Source organism: Alosa pseudoharengus, unplaced genomic scaffold (genome assembly GCF_046254945.1).
Source record: "Alosa pseudoharengus isolate Yale_2024_CS ecotype anadromous, Long Island Sound unplaced genomic scaffold, YU_APseudo_1.1 YU_APseudo_1.1_scf_8, whole genome shotgun sequence".
Lineage (NCBI taxonomy): Eukaryota > Metazoa > Chordata > Actinopteri > Clupeiformes > Clupeidae > Alosa > Alosa pseudoharengus.
The window spans coordinates 18685907-18710979 of NW_027468870.1; the positions used below are offsets into that span (position 1 = coordinate 18685907).

A 25073-nucleotide genomic window follows, 5' to 3' on the forward strand; every position below is an offset into this window, starting at 1 on the left:
TTAATGAGAGGGCTTTCAAGCCAAAACAAACAGAGGAATCCTGACTGGTTCCTGGGTTGTTCAAACAGTCAAACGAGAACAAATACGAACAGCAGGAATGCAAGCTACAGCCACGGGTCAAGTTATCGTAGGCTACTGACAGGCGATAACAATTATATTATGAAGTGCTGCATCACAATTTTGCATTGGAAATGGAAATGGAAAATGGAAGGCCTAGTTTATTTTTGAAGATCTGAGTTGCGGGACGAAACATTGTTTTTCTTTCTTTAGCCTATCTACTGGACTGGAGCCTTTACTTTTTATAAGTCTCTGACGCATGCATCAGGTCGACAGCGTCCCCCCTCCTCCATATTAGCACCATATTTCTCACACTTGACACATTCCGGACATAAAGCTGTGAGGCACAAGTGAACTAGACTATCACTCTACCTCTCAAAATATAGTGTCGCCTCCCCCCTGATCTATGGGCTATAAAATGAAGCCCGTCCTTCAGCTCAGAACTGAGCCCCCATTGACTCGACTAATAGTCCGCTTTAAATGCAACCTATTACCAACACGTTTCCTAAATTGATCAGCTGAGCTCAAAATGTTGATCAATTTAGTAGCTAGGTGATGGTGACTAGCCTACCTCACAATAGACCTGCTTCTAAAGACAATACAGGAGTTGGTGATGGGTTATTGACAGTTCCAATGGGACAAATGTTCGACTTCATTCGACTGATATGTGGCCTATGTTGGCCTATGCTACTCTCTCCGGATATCTTTTTTGCCATTACAGATAGTCTTTCTATTCAGAGTAGAGAAACTGTTTGCTCTTCAGCATATTGATATTAGGCAATGGTCAATCGTTTGAAATAATGATTTTGAATAATAATAATAATAATAATAATAATAATAATAATAATAATAATAACAATAATACTAATAATAATAATGTAAGTGTAGATTATTATTATTAATTATTATTATTAATAATAATCATAATAATAATCATAATAATAATAATAATAATAATATCGTCATCATCATCCCCTGTAATTCCCTCCATAGCCTCAAAAGCAACATGGTGTTTCCATTTATTTTCTTACCACTTTCCTGGTGACGGTGCTGTAGAACCTAAAACGTTTGGTCACAAACGAAACTAGAGATATTTCTAATCCCGTCTGCGCTATCTATTGTTCAGAGACGTGTCCCCAGGCTATTGATATCAGGGGTGAACAGGACTGAGGCTAGTTGGATTCTGTGAGGTGGACAATCCGCTATCTCCGTCTTTTCACCCTCGCAGATTGTCCCATGTGCACCCGCTGTGAGATACTATCTGCTGTGAGGCAGTGTCTCTCGCCAGACATTATATTATAATCATTAGTGATCCATGGCCTCTCACCCTCACATAGGTATATGTGTAGAGAAACATTCATCTCAGGTGGAATTGATGGTTGTTGTTTTTCCAATCATTTGTGGGTAGCCTACTTAGACTTAATTCGATACTATTTTAAGAGTGTCATGCATTATTTCCATTAGGCCTACGTACAGAAAATTGAGTGGTTATGAGTAAAGTAGCCTAGGCTAGTTTTTTTTTAATTTTTTTTTTATCTCTTATAGCCTACATTTTTAATAATGTAGGCTACACACTGATTTAATCAGGAATAGTTCTGAAAAAATGTTCTGAAAATGTACGTCAACGTGGGGCATTACGTTTGCTGTTGGTCCTGTTAGTCATTTCCTCAACTTCAGATCATTGAGAGGCTCTCAACATACTCAACAAAATATAACGGATACAATAGGTGCCTAACACATCCCTTAAAAAACACTTGCCTTGGTATTAGATCATTACAGTAGGCTACGCAATCTAAAAGGTGTAGCCGACATTACTTTTGGACTTTAGGTCTAGAGATTTATAATAGTTTGCAGGTATGATAATAATGAGTTTTCGTTGGCGTATTTTCAATAACTGAACAAACGTTAGCCACTGTCCTCCAAGTAGGCTACAGCTAAAAAAGTATTTCAAATTTTTGCTTATTTCAAGAGCGAACCAGATTCCATTACTACAGGCTACTTTTAAGCAACACACCAAGTCCTCCCAAAACGATGCTGTTTGAATAACTCCTGAACATAGACAACAACATACATATACAAGTCATGTGTATAGCCTGGGAATGGTCATCCCTACATGTCCCACCGTCATTGCCAAGGTATCAGGCTTAGGCTCCTGCAACAAACTGAAAGAAAGACAGTTGTTAGAAGACGGCATAATAAAGTTTTAGACCATGATATAAGACAACAAAAAAGAAGCCCCAATGGTGTCTGATTGATGTCATTTTCTGAATATTTGAATGTTTCCTCTTAATCCAGAGTCACACAAACGTTTGAGCCCAATCAGACGTTACAATTCACCGATGAATAATACAAAAAACGACAGCACATCAGTGATTTCCTGCCATAGGCTTTCAACGCTCAAAAAGAAGGCTTCTCCGGCCTCTAAAATTATTTTATATAAAATCAAAGCAAAAAATAATGGGAAGAAAATTATAGTCCGAACATTGTTTAGAATCTGTGTTAAAATGTTTACGAATTTAACTATAAACTACTGCTTTCTTGTTCTTTAATATTTTGTAGATACAATAATTCTAGGAACTGACTGTTCCTATCCTGCGCTCTGAACTGTGTACCGAAAACCGCTCAAAGGATGGTAATTGTCACTTGGATAGCAAGGCTCTGATTGGATATCCTGTGCTATGACGTGATGCTGCTCAACATAAGGGTAACCTGCTCGCTCCAGGAAGAATTTCAGAGGTTTGACCACCCAAGACACGAGGAGAGAGACAGAGGCCCACGGCGCCGCTAATGCGCTCTTGGGAATCACAGCCCTGATTTTGGATGATAAGCGCATTTCAAGTTGTTGTTTTTGTATACTACCATTACCTGGAATTATGCCCTGATGATTTCCCTTGTCGGTGACAATGACGGTACCTGAATATCCTTGCAACTGAAATCATTTTGTACATCACATGCCTATGCTTCGCACTGGATATCTGGGGACCTCGTGTTTTTAAATTCTGTGTCGGTTTTCCATAAACTGGAACTTCAGTGAGTTCGTGCGATTGACATCTTGCCATATGTCTTTAAACGAACTGTCCGTATTTCGATCGGAGTGGATTTAAACAAGGTGGATATATAGACTAAATGAACCTCATTGCCTTGATTGTGGACGGAGACTTGCGGAGCGCCTCGTATTAATTGTGTAAGGTGACGCAAGAACTTCACCGGGCAGAGTACCATCATTTAAGACTTCTCAGGCGAACTGTAGGCTGTGCAACATGGTGCATTGTGCGGGGTGCGAGAGGCCTATCCTGGACCGATTTTTACTCAACGTTCTGGACAGAGCTTGGCACGCCAAATGCGTACAGTGTTGTGAATGTAAATGCAATTTAACTGAGAAATGCTTCTCTAGAGAAGGGAGACTCTACTGCAAGAATGATTTCTTTAGGTACGTACCTGGAGGTTTTACACACACACACACACACACACACACACACACACACACACACACTGAGGCAGAGAGGGATGCTGTGAACGCGCCCGCGCTCGCGTTACCAAAATTTCAACACATTGTTAAATTGTCACCAGTGTAAGTCAAGGGACCTCACTGCACCCCATTTCAAGACTGTGGTGATGATATGCGAAAGCTGGTGCATTAAAGACACACATCAACGTGTTCCAAGACAGATTCATGGAATAGCCCATTGTTTACAAGATACGGCTGCCAGGCGAGCTGCGGGGAGGAGAATTATGCCAGCTCGTCTTGACAGAAGTGTGTCCCGCCTCGGCTCAATCTTAGCGTGCAGACCCGCTTGTTTGCCAAAACTCGAATGAAAACGTGATAAGTGGATTTGAATAATAAATCGACTCACAGAGGAAGCCAGCAGACAGAGCAATCAGAGACACGCAGTCAGCACACATTTGCGAACTTTGAATAAGTCGCCTACATTTGCATAAATGCAGAGTTACAATGGTTTCCCTTATCTTGAATGGCATTTGTTAAATTTACCAGGGTATTCTTAGAGTAAACTATTTGAAAAACAAATGAATGCATCCCGCAATGTGGTTCAAATATTGAGGACCGCATGGGGATTTCAATTGTTTTTTATATTTTACATCGGGGTGGGCCTAAACAATGATGACAATCTGTGGGGCTTTGTTCAATTATCTACCTTTGTTAACGTGTAGAGCATTAGAGAATCTCTTGCTGCTGTTTGAATATTTACGCGTTACCCGTGTAGGCCTACCCGTTTCTCGTTGTCTGTGTTGCATTTGAGGTCCCTTTGTAATAGTGATATTTCTGAAATGTCTTGCAGGAGATATGGAACCAAATGCGGAGGTTGTGCACAAGGAATCTTGCCCAACGATTTGGTTCGCAAAGCAAGGAACAAAGTTTTTCACTTGAACTGTTTCACCTGCATAATTTGCAACAAGCAGCTTTCAACTGGCGAAGAATTGTATATCTTAGATGATTATAAATTCATGTGTAAAGAGGACTATTTGAGTAGTAGCATCGGCAAAGACACCACCCTTCTCTCAGGTAAGCCTTGGCAAATTAAATGTCATTTATCTTAGTTTAAGAAAATTCGTTATTTAGCCAACTTCAAATAATTATCAGTGTTGCCTAAATACATGCACGTGGTAAATGGAGAATTTACTGTAGTCTATATTTTACTTGAATAATGGATTGACCTTAGCCAAGCCCATCTCCCTATTTTGCCATAGCCTAAAAGAAAATGAAACCTGCCTTTTGTCATTGGTAAAATGTTATGTTAGTGACAAATTCATTCATTATTATTCTGTCTAAACTAAAAATTCAACAACACAAATGTGACTGTTGTTATTATTATTATTATTATTATTATTATTATTGACATTGCATTTTTATTATTTTCATTCCTGCCATAGATTTGGCAAGATATGCTTTATGTAACGTGTGGCCTATACTTACTGTATTATTACTGTAACTGTATTGCGCACGAAAAGAAAAATGGAAAGTGAAAAAATAATAAATTTGTTTTCATATTTTCCAGTTACGACATGTAGTGACCCAAGTCTATCCCCAGACTCCCAGGATCCACAGGACGACGGAAAAGACTCTGAAGTTGGACATTTATCAGACAAGGAACCCTGCAACAATGAGAACGAAGAACAGAACATGGGGACAAAACGACGAGGGCCACGGACCACCATCAAAGCAAAACAGCTCGAGACCCTGAAAGCTGCTTTTGCGGCCACACCAAAGCCCACCAGACACATTCGTGAGCAACTCGCGCAGGAAACTGGACTAAATATGAGAGTGATTCAGGCAAGCTATTTACAATCTAATGGTATCCTTCGGTTACAAATGGAGTCAACTCTCAATCTGTATTTCAAAGACGTGGACCTAGTGGATCGACCATTGATTAGAGAAATTAAATTATGTCAATTTAATTTCAAAATCAACCTAGGCCTCAGTGTTGGCCATTATAGAATATGGTAGACTACCTTGAGAAGGGTATGCTACTGGAAGCTGATGCTCCAGCATTTAGGGACCTGTTTTTTAATATAGGATATTGAGTGATATGAAGCATTTTTTGCAAACCACTCCCATAGACCCATGATGAAACTGACGTGTTTCTCTTGCATTGTCTGATATAGTAAATTTGCCAAAATAACCTTGAACATTAGATTGGATGCTGATTGGACGTCAGACGCCTAACCTATCGTCAAGGGTGACACTAGTTTATTCATTCTGGTCATTGCCTGGTGTCAATTGGAATAAAAGCCTATCGAATGTCGATGTGGGATAGTTAGTGATAATCTCGTCAGGTACACAAATTCATCCCAGAACGGTGTATTCTGTAGTCCCAGATAAAGGGCTCAAAACCCGCAATAGCCTAATTTCGAGGTGCTCAAAGCTGAGGGGGGAAAGGAAAGGGCTAAAATGAATAGACCGTTGCCATATTATTATGATACAACAGTGCGAGTATTGCTTATTAGGCTTGACTTATATTTGTATATAGCCTGTCATTGCGGTCGTTTTATTATCGTTCTTTTACATGGAAATTACACGTTATTTTGCCTATTTGAGGCGGTATGTAGTTATTGTTTTGCTTTATTCCAACGTTTGGGATTTGTCTATTCACACCGTTTTATTTCTTTGAAACGCAGGTTTGGTTCCAGAATAGGAGATCAAAAGAACGACGAATGAAGCAGCTAAGTGCTTTGAGTACCAGGAGGCATCTTTTTTTCCGCAGTCCAAGAAGGATGCGGACGCTGATGGACCGGCTAGAGCCTGGTGAACTCATGCCGAACGCGCATTTCTCCTACGGAGGTATGTGAACCTGTGTTGCATTTCTGATTTATTTCGGTAATAATCTTACATTGGTATACACTTGGAATCATGCTATAGCCTATGGTGCCTATAAGTGATTTAGTGCCATTTGAGACTTGCATGATTCAGCAGCCATTTTCTTGTCAAATAGATGATCAAAAATGCAGAATTGCCTATTTTGATAACAGGCCTGAACACCAAACTGTGGCAATAGAATTGTACCGTGTATGCAATATCTTGTAATACATAGGCATAGGTTTTTCATTTAAACCTTCCAGTTAATTAAGTCAATTCCCAATTAAGACGTAATTGAGTCCATTCTTCTTACAATGTGATTTTCTATGTTGTTTTTATCTGTCATCTCTATGCCTATAAACTGATAAGGTAGCCTGAAATTACTGCACATGTTTACACATATTTTGGCTGGGAAAACACTGGCTTATACCATAGTCATCCAGCCTCCATTGGATTGTACCCCCCCACCCCCTCTTAATTTGACACTCTGTTCAATCTCCCCAGATTATCAAGGTGAGTACTACGGCCCAGGGGCTAACTACGACTACTTCCCTCAGGGCCCCCCCTCATCACAAGCGCAGACCCCGGGGGACCTGGGCTACGCTCCCTCCTCGGGGCCCGCAGGCACCCCTCTGGGGAGCCTGGGGGAGCACCACCACCCGGGGCACCACCCGGCGGGCGACGTGCCGTGCTACACGGACATCATCACGCAGCAGCACGCCAGGGACTCGCCCAGCCCGGAGCCCAGCGGGCCGGCGTCCATGCAGAGCATCTCCAGCGAGATGTGTGGCCCCGGCACACCCTTCACGTCGCTGTCCCTCAACGGCAGCGGCTATAGCAACCAGCTCTCGCACACGTCCTCAGAGATGAGTGAAGGCACGGTCTGGTAGCTGGGGCTGCACACAGAGAGGAAGAAGAAGGATAAGCATATATACTCTTTTGATCCCGTGAGGGAAGGGGAGAAGAAGAAGAGGAAGAGGAAGAGGAAGAAAAGGCTATGGTACTCCACACTGGCTCAGAACACTTAGGGCCTGGACTATTTTTATTGTTCTGTTGTTATTTAAATATTCAAATTTATTTATGTGAGTATTTATTATTTATTTCATTGATTAATTATTTGTATTTATTCATTAGAGCAAATATTACAAGTTGGCCATTTTATCCACCATCTTGATTGTTGTATTTATATGATGTGTTTCTGTAATAAAGACTTAATTGTTGCAACTTGCAACAATGGAACTATACTGTAGTCCTTTGCTGGTTAATGGTCTATGGATTTGCATTTAACAAAGACATGTGATGGGGACTGTTGCAGACATTTAAGGTTGGATGTAATACTGGTTAGGCAGGTTAGGTGTCTAGTGTTATTATGACATTAATTCTCATTAGACTCTGCTGCCTGTAAAAATATACTGACACCTGAAACCATCACACAACAGATTTTCATTAGGACTGATCATACATGTCTGTAAATCTTTTTTTTTTATTCCACCAAATCTCAGAAGTTTGGCCTTCACACGGACGTCTTCAAATGGAGAACTGTTAACCCTTTATTTATGAACAAACAACTTGAATTGTAAAATGAAGTCTACCTTCTAAAATGTCTCAGCTATGCTGTGTAGTTGACATGAACTGTTGTTTACGAGCATTCTCTTCAGGGGTTGGGAATATTAGCATTGCTAATGGCCTCTTGGCACTGGAGAATGTGTTTCAAGCACCAACCAAACTTTTGTATGTGTTCTAGGCCTACTTGTTATTTTTGTTTGTATGATTTCACTGTGCTAGTTTGTGAATACTATACCACGGGAGGACAAATAAATAAGACAGACACCAAAAACTGCAGCACAATAAATTATGAGGTTTTTTTACACAGTGGTTGTTCTTTTATTATTTCAAGCTCACCAGTTTCTGGCTGATAGTTGATAGTCTTTGTGGAAAATTTTGAAAAATTCTCAAAAAACTGACATAGGCCATCACCTGCAGTTTAAGCCCAGTGTGTAATATTATTTAATTATTTAATTTAATATTGATTATTTTCTTCTGTTTTATATAAGTTAATGCTTCTGCTTATGTCTGACTAAAGTAAAAAGGGAAAGGCTTTTTATAGAATAGGTTAAATCAATACATTTTAGAATGTTTCATTTTCATTCCAAACACTTAATTAAAATCTCTATATTAATAGAAGGCCATTTATTTACCCATTTAAAATAATACCTAGTCTAGTGTTTAATAAGCCTACATTTTTTTCTAATGCACAATAAGGCTAACACACTATGCTGCCCAATACCGATATATTCTATATTTGTCACGGGTGATTGATTTTTACACTGACATATAGAATTGATGCAGGAGATATAAGCATCAAGAAACATGCTCACGCTTTGGATGAAAGAATTAAGAGCACCGCGTGGGAGTCTGAACGCATTTGTTTGACCCAGCCAACATATTCCGTGTAATAGGCTGTTAAAAAGTAGGCTGTAGTAGGCCTAAAATATGTAGGGAATAGGATGAATGGGCTCATGGCTGACAGCACGAGTTGTGTTGCTTATTTAGATATACGGTAATTCAGTAGCCTGGGCCGGGCCATACGCTAAACTACACACAGGCTCTCTGGTAGAAAAAAGAGCGCACCATGTCATAGACTGTGTTATAGAACAGTCTATGCACCATGTAGACGCCTCTAATGTAGGCCCTACATTATACTCCACTCCAGTTGGTGGCGATATTGCACATAGATGTTCCATTGTCAAGCCTTATCAGTCGACAGCAGACGAAGACGATGGCTTCCTCTATATCACAACAGTTAGAAGATCTATTAAATCCTCTACCAAAGTTCACAGATCCAGAGGACGATCAAGATGAAGGTAGGACCTTATACACTGCTCTAGCTACTTGGTAGTCATGTCTTTAACATCAGATTTCAGTTATATGTCCGCTGTAGGTGACCCACCATGCTCTTGCACCGGCGGCGTGGCGTGGCGAGCAAGCGACATGTGTCTGTATGTGTGTGGTGTTAGCATGGAAGTTGTAAACTAGACGGACACATGAAAAGCGACGATCTGATTTTCTGGTTTATTATTCCCGCTGTGTACCATCTTTGTCTGTGTTTGTGTGTCAGCTGAATCGGTGGCTGGCTAATTTTAACACTGGTTTAGACACTAATGTTAGACAGCCATCTAACATTATATAGCTTGTTTGTAAACAAGACTTAGGTGAACTTATTGTTATTTACGAGGTAGACTAATAAAGTATAACGTTTTGTGTGTGTGTGTGAGGTGAGTGAGTGAGTGTGTAGGGTGAAGTGTAGGCTACTGTCAACATGAAATTATTGTAATTTTACCATCTTTAATGTACATCTTCTGAATGCTCATGTTTATTCCTCAAGTTGTCTCAAACTGTTGAGTAACAATGCCGTTTTGTAATTTGTAATGGCCAATTTTGGCAATCTGGTATAGAACTAACCCCCATCCATCCCCAGCATACTGTGACATTTACCGTACTCTGAAATCTCAGGCATCTCAAACATAATTTCCCCCCTCAATTTTGCAGCCACTAAGGCCAGGGTAATCGAAAAGTTCGATGAGGGTGATGAGGTGGATGACTACACTTCAGTCTCTGGGCTCAAGAAGCGTAGTTCCCACATCCTGGAGGAAACTGACCGGCGATATGCGGGGAAGGCGACATCTCGGAAAGAACTGCAGAAACTAGTAGCAGGATCAGGTGAGTTTGCTGACTCAATCACATCATATCTTCATCATTTGTAACTTGTATAATGAATGTACATGTGTAATACAAAGCATGAGGAAAAAATGTGATTGTAGGCTACATATAGTTAATGCATGGAAGAACATTCTTGCAAATTTATCTACTCCGTGTGTCTGCTGAAAGTTACTAAATATTAAATAGCCCAATAACATTCATTTTTGAAATCCTGTGATGTTACATGGTTTGAGATCTTGCTTGTTTGTGGTAAATTTTATATTAATTGTGAAGATCTCAGTGGTGATAACAGAATGAAACACAATTGTTATTCAATGCAGATGAGGAAGAGGAAGATGACGACGGTGATGATGACGACGGAGATGATGATGAAGGTGGTGACAGTGATGAATTGGAAGATGACGGCGATGAGGAGGAGGATCTGGAAGAAGAAGAAGAGGATGAGGAGGAAAGGGACGAGGATGCTCCAGTGAAAACTAAGTCAATCACCAAACTGAAAAGCACCGATATCACCTTTCCAAAAGAGACAGACTTTCGCAAACTAACTGAGGGAATGGATGACCTTGGAGTAAGTGAAGAGGATGATGAAGGAGATAGTGGAGAGGAAGATGAAGACAGTTCGGAAGGATCGGAAGAGGAAGATGATGAGGAGGAAGACGATGATGAGATGGACGACACTGATGCCGTGATGACATTTTCTAAGGAGAAGGTTGATGAAGAAGTAGAAAAGGGAAAGTCTGTGAAAAATCAACTTGGTATGATATGTTTTCTTCACTCTATTTATCTAGAAGGACTTATGAATTGAAAATTTCTAATTGAAATTGACCTCAGTGAATCTCTGCAACTCTCTATCTTGATTCTCATTCTGCAGCTCTTTGGGATCAGCTTCTGGAGAGCAGGATAAAGATCCAGAAAGCTCTGGCCACAGCCAATCAGCTTCCACAGCCCCAGACCTTCCCAGAGTTTAAAAACAAAGGAGACGCACAATTTTCAGGAGCTTTGAAGAACAGTGAGTGATTGCAAAAACTCTAGCTCTGTTTTCAATTTGGTCAAAGAGAAGCTTTATTCTTTCCTCCCGCAGGCCGACAATATTTATATGTGTTATACTGTATCTGTGTACAGACTTATTTGTTATTACTGTAGGAGGGCAGCATGCTTGCGGTCTTTGTAGATTTATTAGTTAATTATATATTGCAAAATAGCTAGAATGTCCAGTAAGCACTCACACAGAACTCTCTTCTGGCCCTTGCTTCTTGTTCTTTCCTGCTTGTTTGATGGCTAGACATGCTAGCCATGAGGGTATTCCAGAAAGGAGGTTTAACAAACACTGAGATAAAACTTAACCTCTGGGTTGTCTGAACCTGTGACGAATAAACCCGAGCTGTCGGTTCCAAAACACCGGTTACCAGTTAGTTCAATCAACCCTGTGTTAGATAACCTAGAGTTGTGCGCGATCACGGCGAACTTATAAAGACATCATCTATTGAGAGTCGAAACCATGAGTGAAACCGGCGAATCGAAGAGCACCGTATTTTTCAGAGGCAGAGTAGTAAGTTCTCCTCGAGGCTTACGAGGAGGAGAGAACTGTAATAACAAAAAAGAGCAATACTCGAGCGTCTGTCAAGGAACGAGACCTTGGTTGACAGAGAATAGCCTGACCGTGTAAATGCGTATCTTTAGGATAGCCTATTTCTGTCAAAAGCACAATTAAATAATTCAGTGGACATTGCGTATTGACTGTTTTGAATGATGCTTTCTTAAACTAGCCTACCTTGTCACAGATTGTGTGGGCCATAGACTCCTTGAGAATCCCAAAAGTAATTTTCTATTTTAACACGGGTTCTGCTCTGCTGTGCATGGGCCAAGTTTAAGTTTGCGCTCCAGCATCGGTATCAGGGTAAGGGGTGATTAGTGTCGGAAGGCATCGGTAGGCTATCCTCTATCCCCCAGTACCCATCAAGTTCTCCTGTAATTGCACATATAACATTAAGTTACAGCCTACACATTAATTAGTCTGTAGTGGAACTGATAATATTCTAGTAAATGTTCACTATGGCCAACATTAAAGATTTATTTTATTCTATTCTAATCCACGATGCGTAATGTAAGGATGGAGAATGCTTTTCAAGTAGCCTATATTTAGGATTCAGCTGAAAAACTGTAGCGCTCTTGCAAAACTTGTTTGTAAAAGAAAGGATATCATGTGATGTCGTGGTCTTATCGCCCTCTCACGGTGAATTGCACGGATGAATATTACATGATTTTGTGCTTCTTTGTCAATCGGACCTTTGTCAAAATGAAACGCTATTGTGTGACGTGTAAAAATAGCGGCCTGGCTGAACATGCACTGAAATAACCGAACATAATTGAACATAACCTGGTAGGGGGTATGTTTTGTTCAGGTTAAGTTCAGAGCCTATGTTACCATAGTTACTTACATAGCCTGATCATTTTGGAACTGAAATCCCAGGTACTCAAAGTTAACATACCCAGTTAAGCCAGTACACCTGATTTCTGGAATACCCTCATGTCTGCAGAGGGAGTTTGGTCATCTCCAACTTTTACATTTATCCAAGTTGATAAGGATGGTAGAGATCAGCCTATGCAAACAACAGCGAAGAGGCAGCTTTGATATATTTGCTACATGTGTGCTGATAGGAAGTTAAACAGCAATGGCTGGAGACTGCCTTACTCGTGACATGTATTAAATATGAATACGTAATGTAATGAGTTACAAAGGCAGTGGTTTTGTGTCATTACTCTACAATAGCAACTCATTTATTTAGCCTATTTCACATACAATCTTCACAGTATCCAGATATCTTAAACAAATTATATATATATATATAAGTTCCCTTTTTAACAATGTGTCACTGCCAAGCTTACCAGAGGCCTTTTTTACGTATGTAAGCTGTAAGCCACTGGTCACTGGTACATTCAGCGCGCACACACACCCACGTTGCTAGTGCTTTTCCCTCCTTCTGCACAGAATTGGCCTATATAGGCAGAGGGGTAACTTATTGCTAAACACTAAACTGTTGTGGTGAGATTTTGTTAAACCAAAGGTGATTCCCACCACCACCGCCACCTCCGCCTCCACTGCTCACCACCCTGGTGAAAATCACCGGGCGTTTGATAATCAACCGCTGCAGTTAATAGGATTCTTCTGGCCACGGGCAATTAATACTTTTGTGTGTGCCCACCCCCCCACCCCCCCTCACCACCACCACCACCTTCTTTCTTTTTTTTTTTTTCTACGGGTGCAGATCTGAACGCTTCCTGGCTCGTGTTCATTTGCATATTTATTGCGTGGGTATAAAAGGGAGGCGAGTGATTGATGTGCAGCCTTCCTCCTGAATCCTTAGCAGTGCCTTATAATGAGCAGGAGGGAGGGAGCTTGGCTGTGCCAGTGTACTTTTGATTAAAGTTGAAGATGGCAGGACCTGTGTGTGTGCCTGTGTGTGTGTGCACCTGTGCCTGTGTGTGTGTGTGTGTGTGTGTGTGCGTGTGTGTGTGCCTCTGTGTGTGCATGTGCGCGCCCGCGTGTCTGTCTGTGTCTGTGTCTGTGTCTGTGTCTGTGTATGTGTGTGTGTGTGAGCGAGCATGAGCATGCGACCCACACCCACACACAGCCGTTCTCTTGTCAAGGAAGGCAGTCAGGGGCTGAATCGTAACAGTCCCACATTAGATATGGTGCCCTAATAAATGCTGACAAGTGAATCGGGAGGAGGTGGTGTACTTTCGCTCAAGGGTTATTAAGAATTTTTGAAGTGACAAACGTGCTTTAATTGATGGTGGATTGTGAATAGGAGGGAGTGTAGTTTGGTGATGAAGGGTTGAATAGCATTACTGAAACCATCAATAGAGCAATGATTAACTCCTGGATTAAGCATATCTGATGCAGCTTTAGGAAAGCATGGCATTCATTACCAGGCAGAGACAAGGATACCATTGGATAACAGTTAGCAAAGGTGCGCTAAACAGTTAGCATAGACTAACAATTGCTGCATCAGTTGGTTTGTCTTTGTATAGTAGTTCCCATTTTTTGTTTTTCCTCCAGGTTTTTCCACATTTGCACTCTGTGTTGTGACTTGTGTTGTAGTGTGATTTGTGTACTGAAGGTGGTGAGAGAATGTGTGAATGGTAGGTGGCGGAGAATGTGTTAAGTATAGTCCGAGCACGTGCCATTGTTAAATGCCTGTGTTGTGTGGTGTTATGCTGACATGATGGTTAAGACCGCATGTGAGATTTCATCATGTTTTCTCATGTTTTTCTTTGCGTAAACTTGGAACAGAACAAAAACAACAGTGGAAGCTTAAGAAGATGCAGTGCATGTTTTTAATTCCAATTCCAAAAGTCCACTCTTTATCTCCCCAGGTCACAAAGCGCTGAAGGCCTTGCAGAGGTCCCTAGTGGACCTTCAGGATCTTCTCCTGCTCCAGAACCCGGAGACCAGAGTCATCGCTCAGGGCAAGGCATGGAGTGCAAACAGCAAGAGGTACTGGAAGCCAGAATAATAGCCTAGTGGTGCACTATGGCTTTTAGGAAGGACTAACTCTTACTGTACTGATCTTAGATGGCTTTGCACATGAGACTTTACAGGCAGACTCAAAATCAGTGTCTCAATCACAATACATTTAAATTTGTTCTACACAGTAAAGTCATGGAGGATAGTGATCTGGATGAGGAGGATGAAGAAGATGATGACGATGAAGACGAAGACGAGAAGTCAAAGGGCTCGCAAAACGGAGGGGCTCCCAAACGGAAACTTGAAATGTCAGAGTATCCTGATTTCATGACCAAACGCTTTGCAAATTTTGAGCCCTACCGCAACAGCACCCTGCAGAAGTGGTACGACAAGACACGACTCACCATGGGCAAGAACACCAAGGTAAGACCCAGGTTTTTTTTCTGTCTGTAGCGGATGCGATGGCCACTGAAAGTCGAAACGTGTATTGTTAATTTTCAAAATGTTATGGCAGTATATTGGTCTAATTGGTACTAATGAATAATACACATGTCTTTTGTTGCAGGGTTTTGGGTCATTTGACCGGAACATTCTAACCCAGGTTGAGCACGTGTTGATGGATAAGGAGAGGTTAGTCCGTCGCACACAGACGCGACGGTCCCAGTTCCGAGTCCTTGGCAAGCCCGAGATCACCACTCCTGTACTTGAGCCAGCAGCTACAGAAAAAGAGGTGAAGAAAGTGAACGAGTGAGAGATGAAAGGAGACATTATAAGAGGACTTTTGTCTAGTGTCTGTTTCTAACATAACAGCTTATGTTAGAAACACCAGTGGCTCTTTTCCATTATGGACCGGGGTTGACCCAAGGCTTTTCCCCGGTCTTAAACACTGGTGTTGTGTTTCCATAAGGAGCTGTAACATCGGGGACATTAGTGTTTCCCACTGAATTGAATTCCATTTGTGGTGGTTGGTTTGCAGAATTAACTTGAATACAACAGTTTTTAACACATTAGCGCAGCGTGGTTATGAGGCTAACCAGATTTAAGCACAATTTAGTACAACCTGGAAAATTATTGTGTGGTGGTCAATGTTGATATTGTGGTGGGCCGCCACAAATAAGTCAATGTATGGGAAACACTGATGCTAGAAACTTCTAAACAGTTCTTAGCAACGACACCGCGAGCATACGTCAAATTAATTACAAGGACATTTAAACAAGTCATAACATTGTAGGAATCTGTATCCTTAATTATTTTGCAAAGTTTTTATATATATATATATATATATATATATATATATATATGTATATGTGTGTGTGTGTAGATTGTTTTTCTTCACAAAAATAAGCAGTCACTCATGTTGCGTGGTATTCCATTCCAAAAGTCCTCAGTCTCAGTCTCGACCTGAGGCTGTCTGGGCCGCGGCCCTGGTCCGGCCTCAATCATGGAAATATAAAAAGTTCGAGGCTTTACTCCATAGTGGAAAAGGGCCACAAGTAGTGCTTTAGTGAGACTGCTTATATCTTAATAGAATCTGCTAACCAATGACAGCCTGACAGTCTGACCTATGTCCACCTGGCATCCAGCTAATGTGTGAAAGCTGTCTCAGTGACCGGAACGAGGACCTGCACAAGTTAACCAGCAGCGCTAGGTTTCAGCCAGATGTCTCCGGCTCTTGTTCTTTCTAATGTTCCTGTTGGTGTCTGTGTAGAACATAAGTCCCTATGTCACCAGGGCAGGGATAATCTCACTCTCTCTTGTCTTGTCTCCTGTGTTTCCTCCAGGCGGTAGAGCAGGCCATGCTGAAGGCCAACGCACACCTCAAAGACCTGGACGAGGAGATCTTCGACGACAGTGACTTTTATCACCAGGTAAGTGGAGCTCAGTTGACCTTTCTTGCGTATTAGGGAAAACCCTGATTGTGCCAAGCGGCAAATCCTTGATGACATATATTTCGCTGGCCTGTAGAAAGCTTTCAGAGGAAGGCTCACTGATGGCTCAGTTAAAATGAAGTTGGCGTAGAGCTCGGATGCTGGAAATGCTTAATTCTATGGTCTTCTATGGTGTTCTTTGTTGTGACCATGTCCTAAATGTGTTAGTCGGTGTGCCTGCCTGCTCTGGGAAGCAGTGCTTCAGCTGCTTAAAGACTTCCCCTCATTCTGCTCATGCATGCTTTCTGACTGCGGGGTCAGGGATTGATGGGTAGATAGGCAGGCAGGCTACTATTGGGGCAGATAGGATTGGGGCAGATAGGCAGGCAGGCAGGCAGGCACACAGGCTACTATTGGGGCAGACAGGCAGGCAGGCAGGCAGGCAGGCTACTATTGGGGCAGATAGGCAGGCAGGCAGGCAGGCTACTATTGGGGCAGATAGGCAGGCAGGCAGGCTACTATTGGGGCAGATAGGCAGGCAGGCTACTATTGGGGCAGATAGGCAGGCAGGCTATTATTGGGGCAGATATGCAGGCAGGCTACTATTGGGGCAGATATGCAGGCAGGCAGGCTACTATTGAGGCTGCCTCTGGCAGAGCAGCACAGCTGATCCCAGGTCAGCAGGTTGGCGTCGGGACGCCAGGCTGACACTGATGAAGTGGCGCTGATAAACTGATGGATTGGCTGCCGCCGTGGAGATTTGGGGAATGGGCCAGATAAATCGGGCCCCTCCGCTCTGTTGATAATAAAGGTGTCACTCTTTACTAGCCGCGTGTGTCAGGTGGAGGCCACTCGCCACAGCACGGCGGACCAGAGCAGAGAGGGGTGCGTGCCGAGCGCAGCAGAGCTCATTTCCAGCGCCGTCGTGCTGCTAACTGTTTGCTCCCGTGACACCTCTCAGTCTTGTGTACGGGATGACGGCCATAAAATGCTGCTCTTGTGTATTACGCCTGGCAAAGTGGCAAAAGGTCATGTTAATGCTATAATAGTATTTTTGTTATAGTATATGCCATATTAAAAGCAGAAGTTGCCTACTTAAAAGGAGACCTCTTGCACTTACTGTTAGCTTGGCCTGTATTTAAAATGTCTATAACAGCCTATAACCCCCCCTCCCCTTTTTCCTTTCAGCTTCTTCGAGAGCTCATAGAGCGCAAGACCAGTGCAGCTGATCCCAATGACCAGGTGGCAATGGGCAGGTAAGCGTTTGGACCTTCTTGTCACTCCGATGACCTCTCTGTCTGTGTCAGGATGTGAGTTGACTCGGTGCAAATTGTTTTCACATATTCCAGCTCATTATACTTGCTAACTGAATGTGCTGAGGCGCTATGTTGCACCCCTGAGTGTTCTGAGGTTGTGAGTGTGTTCCAGTCTGAGCTTTCTCCTCAGTGTTCCGCTAAGTATTCTCCTCATTGCTGCTCAGAGAGACTGAGAGTATACTATACTCCTGACTCCTCGTGTTTGCTCAGAGAGACTGAGAGTATACTATACTCCTGACTCCTCGTGTTTGCTCAAAGAGACTGAGAGTATACTATACCCCTGACTCCTCGTGTTTGCTCAGAGAGACTGAGAGTATACTATACTCCTGACTCCTTGTGTTTGCTCAGAGAGACTGAGAGTATACTATACTCCTGACTCCTTGTGTTTGCTCAGAGAGACTGAGAGTATACTATACCCCTGACTCCTCGTGTTTGCTCAGAGAGACTGAGAGTATACTATACTCCTGACTCCTTGTGTTTGCTCAGAGAGACTGAGAGTATACTATACTCCTGACTCCTCGTGTGTGTCTCTCTGCTCTCCTCAGGCAGTGGCTGGCCATTCAGAAGCTGCGCAGTAAGATCAAGAAGAAAGTGGACACCAAGGCCAGCAAGGGCCGCAAAATCAGGTAAGCGTAGGACTTGACTGAAAGGGTTGTGGACGTTGTGTAACGTTACAGTAGCAGTGGCTTCATTTTTTATGGCTTCATGCTTTATTTTTTTCATTTTTTTTTTTGATATATCACATAAATAAATGTTCATTTATTTATACCAAGAATCCCGTCGGGGGGAAAAAAATGACTATACTAAAATCAGTACTATACTAGTAACATTCCACTGACAATAATAAAAACTGACCACTCTGAATCTGACTAACGGAGATCGTTTGGCATGTAGAGGGAGTGTGTATTTTGAGCATAAATTGTTGTCTGTAAAAACACGCGCCTTTTAATTGCATTCCTTTTCGTCGTCCTAGAGCCTCGGAGCTCAAGCGGCCGGTCTTCCCCGTGCATTATGTAAATGATGTGAGCGTTCAAGCAGTTTATCTTATCTGCTCCCCTCGTCATCCTCCCCGTTTTTCAATTTACTCCTGACAAATAATCTGACTCTGTTAATAGGAATTTCTGTCTGTGTGTGTGCTGTGGTCAATTTTCTCATTTCCACTTTGTTTTTTTTTCCCCCCGCAATGCTTTGATTGATTCGCATAAATGAAACCTTTCCTGACGAGAGTGAAAATGTAATGATGCTTTTGTTTTGTTTTTTCTCTATCTGTTAAGGGTGGCTTGCGGGGGTGGGGGGGGGGGGTGGGGGGAGTGTTTGGATCAGCTATTCATGTAGCTGTTTTGAGACAAACACACACACAGAAGAATCACATACAAACACATGGAGAGAGGGTTAGGGTGGGGGTGAAGCTTAACTCCTTTGACTCTAATTTGATCTGATCTGATGGCAGCTTCTTTCTTCTTCTCTGCCTGATGCCATGCGTGTGTTTGGGACAGGTTCCACATCCACAGCAAGCTGGTGAATTTTATGGCTCCAGTGGACCACAGCTCGATGCATGATGAGGCACGGTGAGTACTGTAATAGGCTCAGTGTGGCCCCCCCTGCCAAACGCCTTTAACAGACATAATTATCTCTCCCTCTAACACCCAGCTCTGGCTCTCACTCTCTCTCTCTCTCTCTCTCTCTCTCTCTCTCTCTCTCTCTCTCTCTCTCTCTCTCCTTCTCTTGATCTCTCGCCCTCCCCCCTTTCTCTCTCTCTCTCTCTCTCTCTCTCTCCTTCTCTTGATCTCTCGCCCTCCCCCCTTTCTCTCTCTCTCTCTCTCTCTCTCTCTCTGTCTTTCTTGGTCGCTCTCCCTCACACACATGCACCCCCTACACACATTCACACTTGTGCTCAGACGCCGACGCACACACACAAACTTTAATTAGCAGTGCTACTTTATGCCGTTCGCGGAATCTGCTCGTCACCCCCTAATCCCTCTTGAACAACTGCCTTTCACGCTCCTCTTTCGGAGATATGTGCTGAATATTTCTCTCTCTTTCTCACTCACTCACTCACTCACTCACTCACACACACACACACACACACACACACACACACACACACACACACACACACGTACATGCAGACATACACTGTCTCACACCTACACTAACACACAGTCTCAAAGATTTTTCTTCCTTCAACTGCCTTTTGCTGTTTTCCTTTGGGTACTGGCTGTTTGTTGTCTTCACTGTCACTTCACTCCTTTCTCTCTCCTGTCCTCTTTTATTTTTTTCCCTCCCTCCCTCTCCTCTTCCCACCTTTACTCTCTCTCCCTCCCTCCCTCTCCTCTCTCTCTCACTCTCTGGCTGAGGGGGGAGAGTAAGGTTTCTTGTAGGAGGCGTTGAAGGGACATCACGTGCCTCGCACCCTGTGCTTAAATATATCTCTGTCCTTTGTCATGCCAAGACAAGACTCCTCTCTCTCTCTCTTTCTGTCCATCCTTCCCTCTCAACAGAGGAGAGAGGACCGCATCATAAGGGAGCTCAAATGGTGTGTGTGTGTGTGTGTGTGTGTGTGTGTGTGTGTGGGGGGGGGGGGGAAATTTATGAAGAGGCTGTGCTGACTGATGCTGTGGTCTGATGTTCATGGCCACATCGCTCAAGCACATGCAGCCAGGGAGGACGAGACGCTCTGAGCTCTCTCTCTCTCTCTCTCTGTTCTCCCCCCTATTCACACTCTTTTCTCTCACTCTTCCCACCCCCATCTCACATGCACTCTCTCTCCCCCCCATCTCTGCCTTGCTCTTTTCCTCTCTCATACACACGCCGTAAACTATCACACATTCATACAAACAGTGCTAATGCAATTCCAAAAAACAAAAAAAAAAAGCTGCACTGTTGGCATTCAATGTTATTCTGGTCCTCAGGTGATGTTTACCAGTGCTTTGGCATGTGCTCTTTTCTGAACACATCCCTGAATGTGCAGCAACAGCAACAGCCACCTGATAGCTGGCATTCAGCATCCATTAGAAATGCCCCCACCCCCACCCCCCCACACGTGTATATATACACACACACACACACACACACACACACACACACACACACACACACACACACACACACACACACACACACGGCCAAAGCCGATATGTCTTAGAGCGGCGTGAGGTGAGAACAGTGGGATGGTGCTGTGGGAGAGATGCCTGTGGAGGTGGGGTCCAGGGAGCCTTTGTTGCTGCTGCTCCAGCTTCCTTTGCTCAGAGCTGCCTGTGTTGGGGTTGTGGGGGGGGGGCGGGGGGGGGCTGGGTGGTAAGATGGAGAGCCTGCATGACCTACAGTGAGAGAGAGAGAGAGGGAGAAAGAAAGAAAGAAAGAAAAGTGGAAGAGGCAGAGTGAAAAAGAGCGGGAGAGAGGAGGAAAACAGAGGGAAAGAGCAGAGGAATAGGTAGAGTGAGGGAGCAGTGAAAAGAGGGAGAGTGTAAAGGAGTGAGCGAGAGAAAAAAGGGGGAGCAGAGAGAGAGAGAGAGAGAGAGGGTGGTGAGGTGGTGTTGAGAGGGAGAGGAGAGAGGAGTGTGAAGAGGGGGAAGGAGAGAGCTGAGGTGGAGTAGAGTGGTGGTGGTGGTGAGGTCTGTTCATTAGCATCGGCCCCAGTGCTCTGCTGTGATAATGGTGATGTACGGCCAGAGCTGCAGCGCGCCCCACGACCTCTTCCCACTCACAGCCACTCGCCGTGACCTTTCCTCCAGGTGTGAGCGTGTGGGGAATGAATGAATGCTGGGGCCTCCCCCCCCCCCACACACACACACCCCTCTCCCCCGCTCCTCTCATTTTCCCTCCCTTTTCCCTCTTTCATGTTTTCCCTCAAGTCCTTTCTGCGTGCCCAACGCCCCCCCCCCCCCCCCCCCTAACACGCACGCACGCACGCACACACACACTGCTTCTGAGCTACTCTTTCTCTCTCTCTTCAACCCTCTTACACCCCCCCCCCCCCCACCACCTCGCCTTGCCATCACCATATCTCAACTCCGGCTTCACGGCCGTTGATACGCTCTGCTGCTCCCATGAATGTTAATGCCTATAGGGTGGTGTGAGTGTTTATGAGGGTGAGAGAGAGAGTGAGAGAAAGTGTGTGTGTGTGTGTGTGTGTGTGTGTGTGTGTGTGTGTGTGTGTGTGTGTGGGGGGAGGGGTATCCAGTGTGTACATTCTCACAAGCGCTCTCCTATAGCTCAGGTTTTTCCGTAGTGGTTGGGCGGATAATCATGCGTTTAGCGTCGCACACGAGCAATGATCCAGCATACAGGGAGGCTATAGCAGAACACGGCCCTTCCTCTGCTACCTGCTCCACACACACCCCAAAGTCTGCCTGCCCCCCCCCACACACACACACACACACACACACACACACTCACTCACTCACTCACTCACACACACACTCTTTCTCTCACTCTCACACACACACTCCGAGAGGAACACATCTGTAGGCACTCTTATCCGGTTGCTGTCATCCGCTCTCACAGTCGTCCCTGTGCTCCGAATTCCCCCGCCTCTGTTTGTGCTCCTCTGTCAGAATGAGAATGTATATGCATTATATGATAATCACTGCCTCTTGTAATCCTCAGAACTGGTGGTGCATTTGAAACAGGGATTGGGGATTAAGTCCCCCCCCCCCCTCCCAACCCCTCAGTCCTCCAATGGCCAGACCCCTGGTCTCATGGGCATGTAGAGTTGACCCCCCCCCCCAAAAAAACAAAAACAAAAAAAAAAACAAGCAGGTCGAGCCCCAGTGTGTGTCAAGTAGCCGGCCTCTCCGCATTAAACAGCAAACAGGGGCCACACTTAATCTGGATTAGGACGGGAAAGAGTGTTGAAAATGTGGAGTGTTTTGTAGTGTGTGTCATGTCTTTTGTCACACTCTTGTCTTCTCCCAGCAACCTAAACAATAGCTAAAAAAATGTTAATCTAAAAAAAAAAAACGCTTGTTAGTTGTTCCGAGAATCGTTTTCAGGGGAGAAATGCAAATTTGTACGGTGAAGTGATGGGAGAGGTGGATGAGTACGAGTGAGGGTTGCCACTCACACGAGTTCTTAACTGAGTCAACAACTTGTTCTGGGAGTGAGGAAAGAATTTGGACAAACCTTAATCCTAAAACACGGGCCATACAAATACAAGTGGGATGTTCGTCTGATGGCCTGTGACTGCTGTGAACCACGACACTACACCGGAGGCAGCACAGGGCAAAGCAAGTGTGATGCTCTGCTGTAGGCAGCTGTGGCTTTGGAGACGAAGAAAGTGAATGTTAGTAGGTTAGTTTGAAACAGCAGAATCTTGTATGATTAGTCTCCTCAAATGAAAATTCAGAAAACTCTACTCAAAACGTGATTCATTTGCACAAAAGATGAATTTGGAAACTTGAATTTCATTTAGGGTCTATTAATTCAATAAAAATGGGACAATAGGATGAATTGGAAGTCAGAATTGATGGTTTCAAATGCCCTCCATTAATACCTGGTGATTTTAACTGTGTTGGTGTGCATGGTGACTCATTAAATTTTGCATGTCATTTTGATTGCAGAACGGAGTTGTATCGGTCACTCTTTGGAGGCGACACACTCACTGGTGCCGCCCCGCGTGATGGACTCTAACCCTGCAGGAGTGTGGACGTGGGACACATGGAGACACTGGATGCAGCCTTCATCATGGGCACCACAGTAGCTGCTCACTGCACAGCGCACTGGGAAAGAAATGGACCACAAGACTGTGCTGAAGTGAACCATGGACTATTTAGTTTTTGTCATTTTGGCCAGATTTTGTACATTTTCTGTATATTTAAAATACAGTGTCATCTGTCATGGAATGTGACTTAGGTGATTTTAAATACACTTTGTACTTTTTCACTTCCCTGAGGTGTGCGCAGTGTGAAAGGAGACATTATGTTCATCCATTGTATTTATCTTGTGTGATATTTCTCAAGGTCATAGTGTGAACCTTCATTTCATGTACAAAGGATGCAAGATGAATGACTGGATATGTCTAAATAGTGTTTTGTACATCAGCCGCTAAAGATTATAACAATGTGAGAGGGGGGGGGGGGGCAAATAAATCGTACAAAAACAATTATATATGTATGATTTTATTAAAAGTTACAGAGGCAACCACAGAGATCGCCACAGTAAACACATACACGTACCATTTGACACATACTGCAGACGACCACTGCATCTCTTCAGTAACATGATCACGTTGTGCATCTGACAGACAGGCTTTTACAGTAGTTTACTATAGAGAACTCATCCAGGCCCTAGTGGACGTGAGGGATAACAGCTGACCCGTCCTAGCATCAAGACGCGAGGACGGGCACGGCCATCTTCAATGCGATGAGGCTATCTGGCAGGAGTGGCTACCATCACGCGGCCACATGACCCTCACGGTAGTGTGCGTCCCTGACACTACTCGACATTGACCTCGTAGTGCCGGCAGGGCTGCAGCCAATCAACTGAATTGCCGAGGATCATCAAACTTGTCTACCTCCAATCAGCACCAGGACTCTCTTCTGGACCTCATTAGTTAAGCGTTCCTCTTCGCTAAAGCAGTAACATTTCATTATTGGTTATATGATTTTCTTTTGTATTCAGTACAATGAGATGAGTGCAAATAGCATTTATAATGACAAAAGCAGGACATCCCGCCTTTTGTGTTGCACATGTAATTACAGTGTACAGTATCTACACTTACCGTTGCTGCTGTTAAATAAATTCGTTTTACAGTGCTTAATGTGTGTGGTTTAAAAAAAAAAAAAATACATTTTTGTCAGGGTAAATGACTACACATGTAACATTTGTTTTGGTTGAAATAAGCAACAGAACTTCTTTTTAGTCACCAAATGCTGGGAGGATAGAGATTCAAGTATGGCAACAAAACCAGTGAATAAAGGTTTCAATGCATATTGTCAGAATGCATTGCAAGGTAATGTGCATATGCTTCCATCACTGGTGGGATTTAGTGTGCATATATGAGAGAGAGAGAGAGAAAGAAGGGTCAGTGTTAAACAGTGTGGCTTGAATAGGGGGCCCCTCTGGACTTGCCGTGTGTGTGTGTGTGTGTGTGTGTGTGTGTGTGTGTGTGTGTGTGTGTGTGTGTGTGTGTCGGATGGCGCTGATCACCATGCCTGTACACGCTCTCACTGTTTGATCATTAATGAAGTGCTCTTTCCCAAGGTGTGCTAATCTCCATCCCCCAGCTCTCCTGCAACCGCACGTTTTCCCCCTTTTTATTCATCTTCCAGCCGCTGCGGTCGTGTTCAACGACTTCACACACACTCTCGTGTGAAGAACAAATAAAAATA

The 25073-nt window shown here is 43.6% G+C and overlaps 3 protein-coding genes across 3 annotated transcripts in view; 2 read left to right on the forward strand and 1 right to left on the reverse strand.

Moving 5' to 3' along the window:
• Positions 1 to 3317: 3317 nt before the first annotated feature.
• Positions 3318 to 7260, forward strand: lhx1b (LIM homeobox 1b). The gene is made up of 5 exons (XM_076274454.1): positions 3318 to 3487; positions 4356 to 4579; positions 5073 to 5347; positions 6193 to 6355; positions 6875 to 7260. The coding sequence occupies exons 1-5, from the start codon at positions 3318 to 3320 to the stop codon at positions 7258 to 7260; spliced, it is 1218 nt and encodes a 405-aa protein (XP_076130569.1).
• Positions 7261 to 9137: 1877 nt separating this feature from the next.
• On the forward strand, positions 9138 to 23945 carry aatf (apoptosis antagonizing transcription factor). Its single transcript, XM_076274336.1, has 12 exons — positions 9138 to 9234; positions 9920 to 10090; positions 10411 to 10845; positions 10962 to 11099; positions 14468 to 14588; positions 14747 to 14981; positions 15124 to 15288; positions 16340 to 16426; positions 17615 to 17682; positions 18288 to 18368; positions 19239 to 19310; positions 23304 to 23945. Exons 1-12 carry the CDS (start codon positions 9150 to 9152, stop codon positions 23371 to 23373), a joined length of 1728 nt encoding a protein of 575 aa, XP_076130451.1. The 5' UTR covers positions 9138 to 9149; the 3' UTR covers positions 23374 to 23945.
• Positions 23623 to 25073, reverse strand: part of LOC143112627 (acetyl-CoA carboxylase 1-like) — a 19258-nt gene continuing 17807 nt past the window's right edge. The window contains exon 18 of the mRNA XM_076274907.1: positions 23623 to 23630. Coding sequence (XP_076131022.1) covers positions 23623 to 23630 — 8 coding nt within the window. The remainder of the gene's footprint in view (positions 23631 to 25073) is intronic.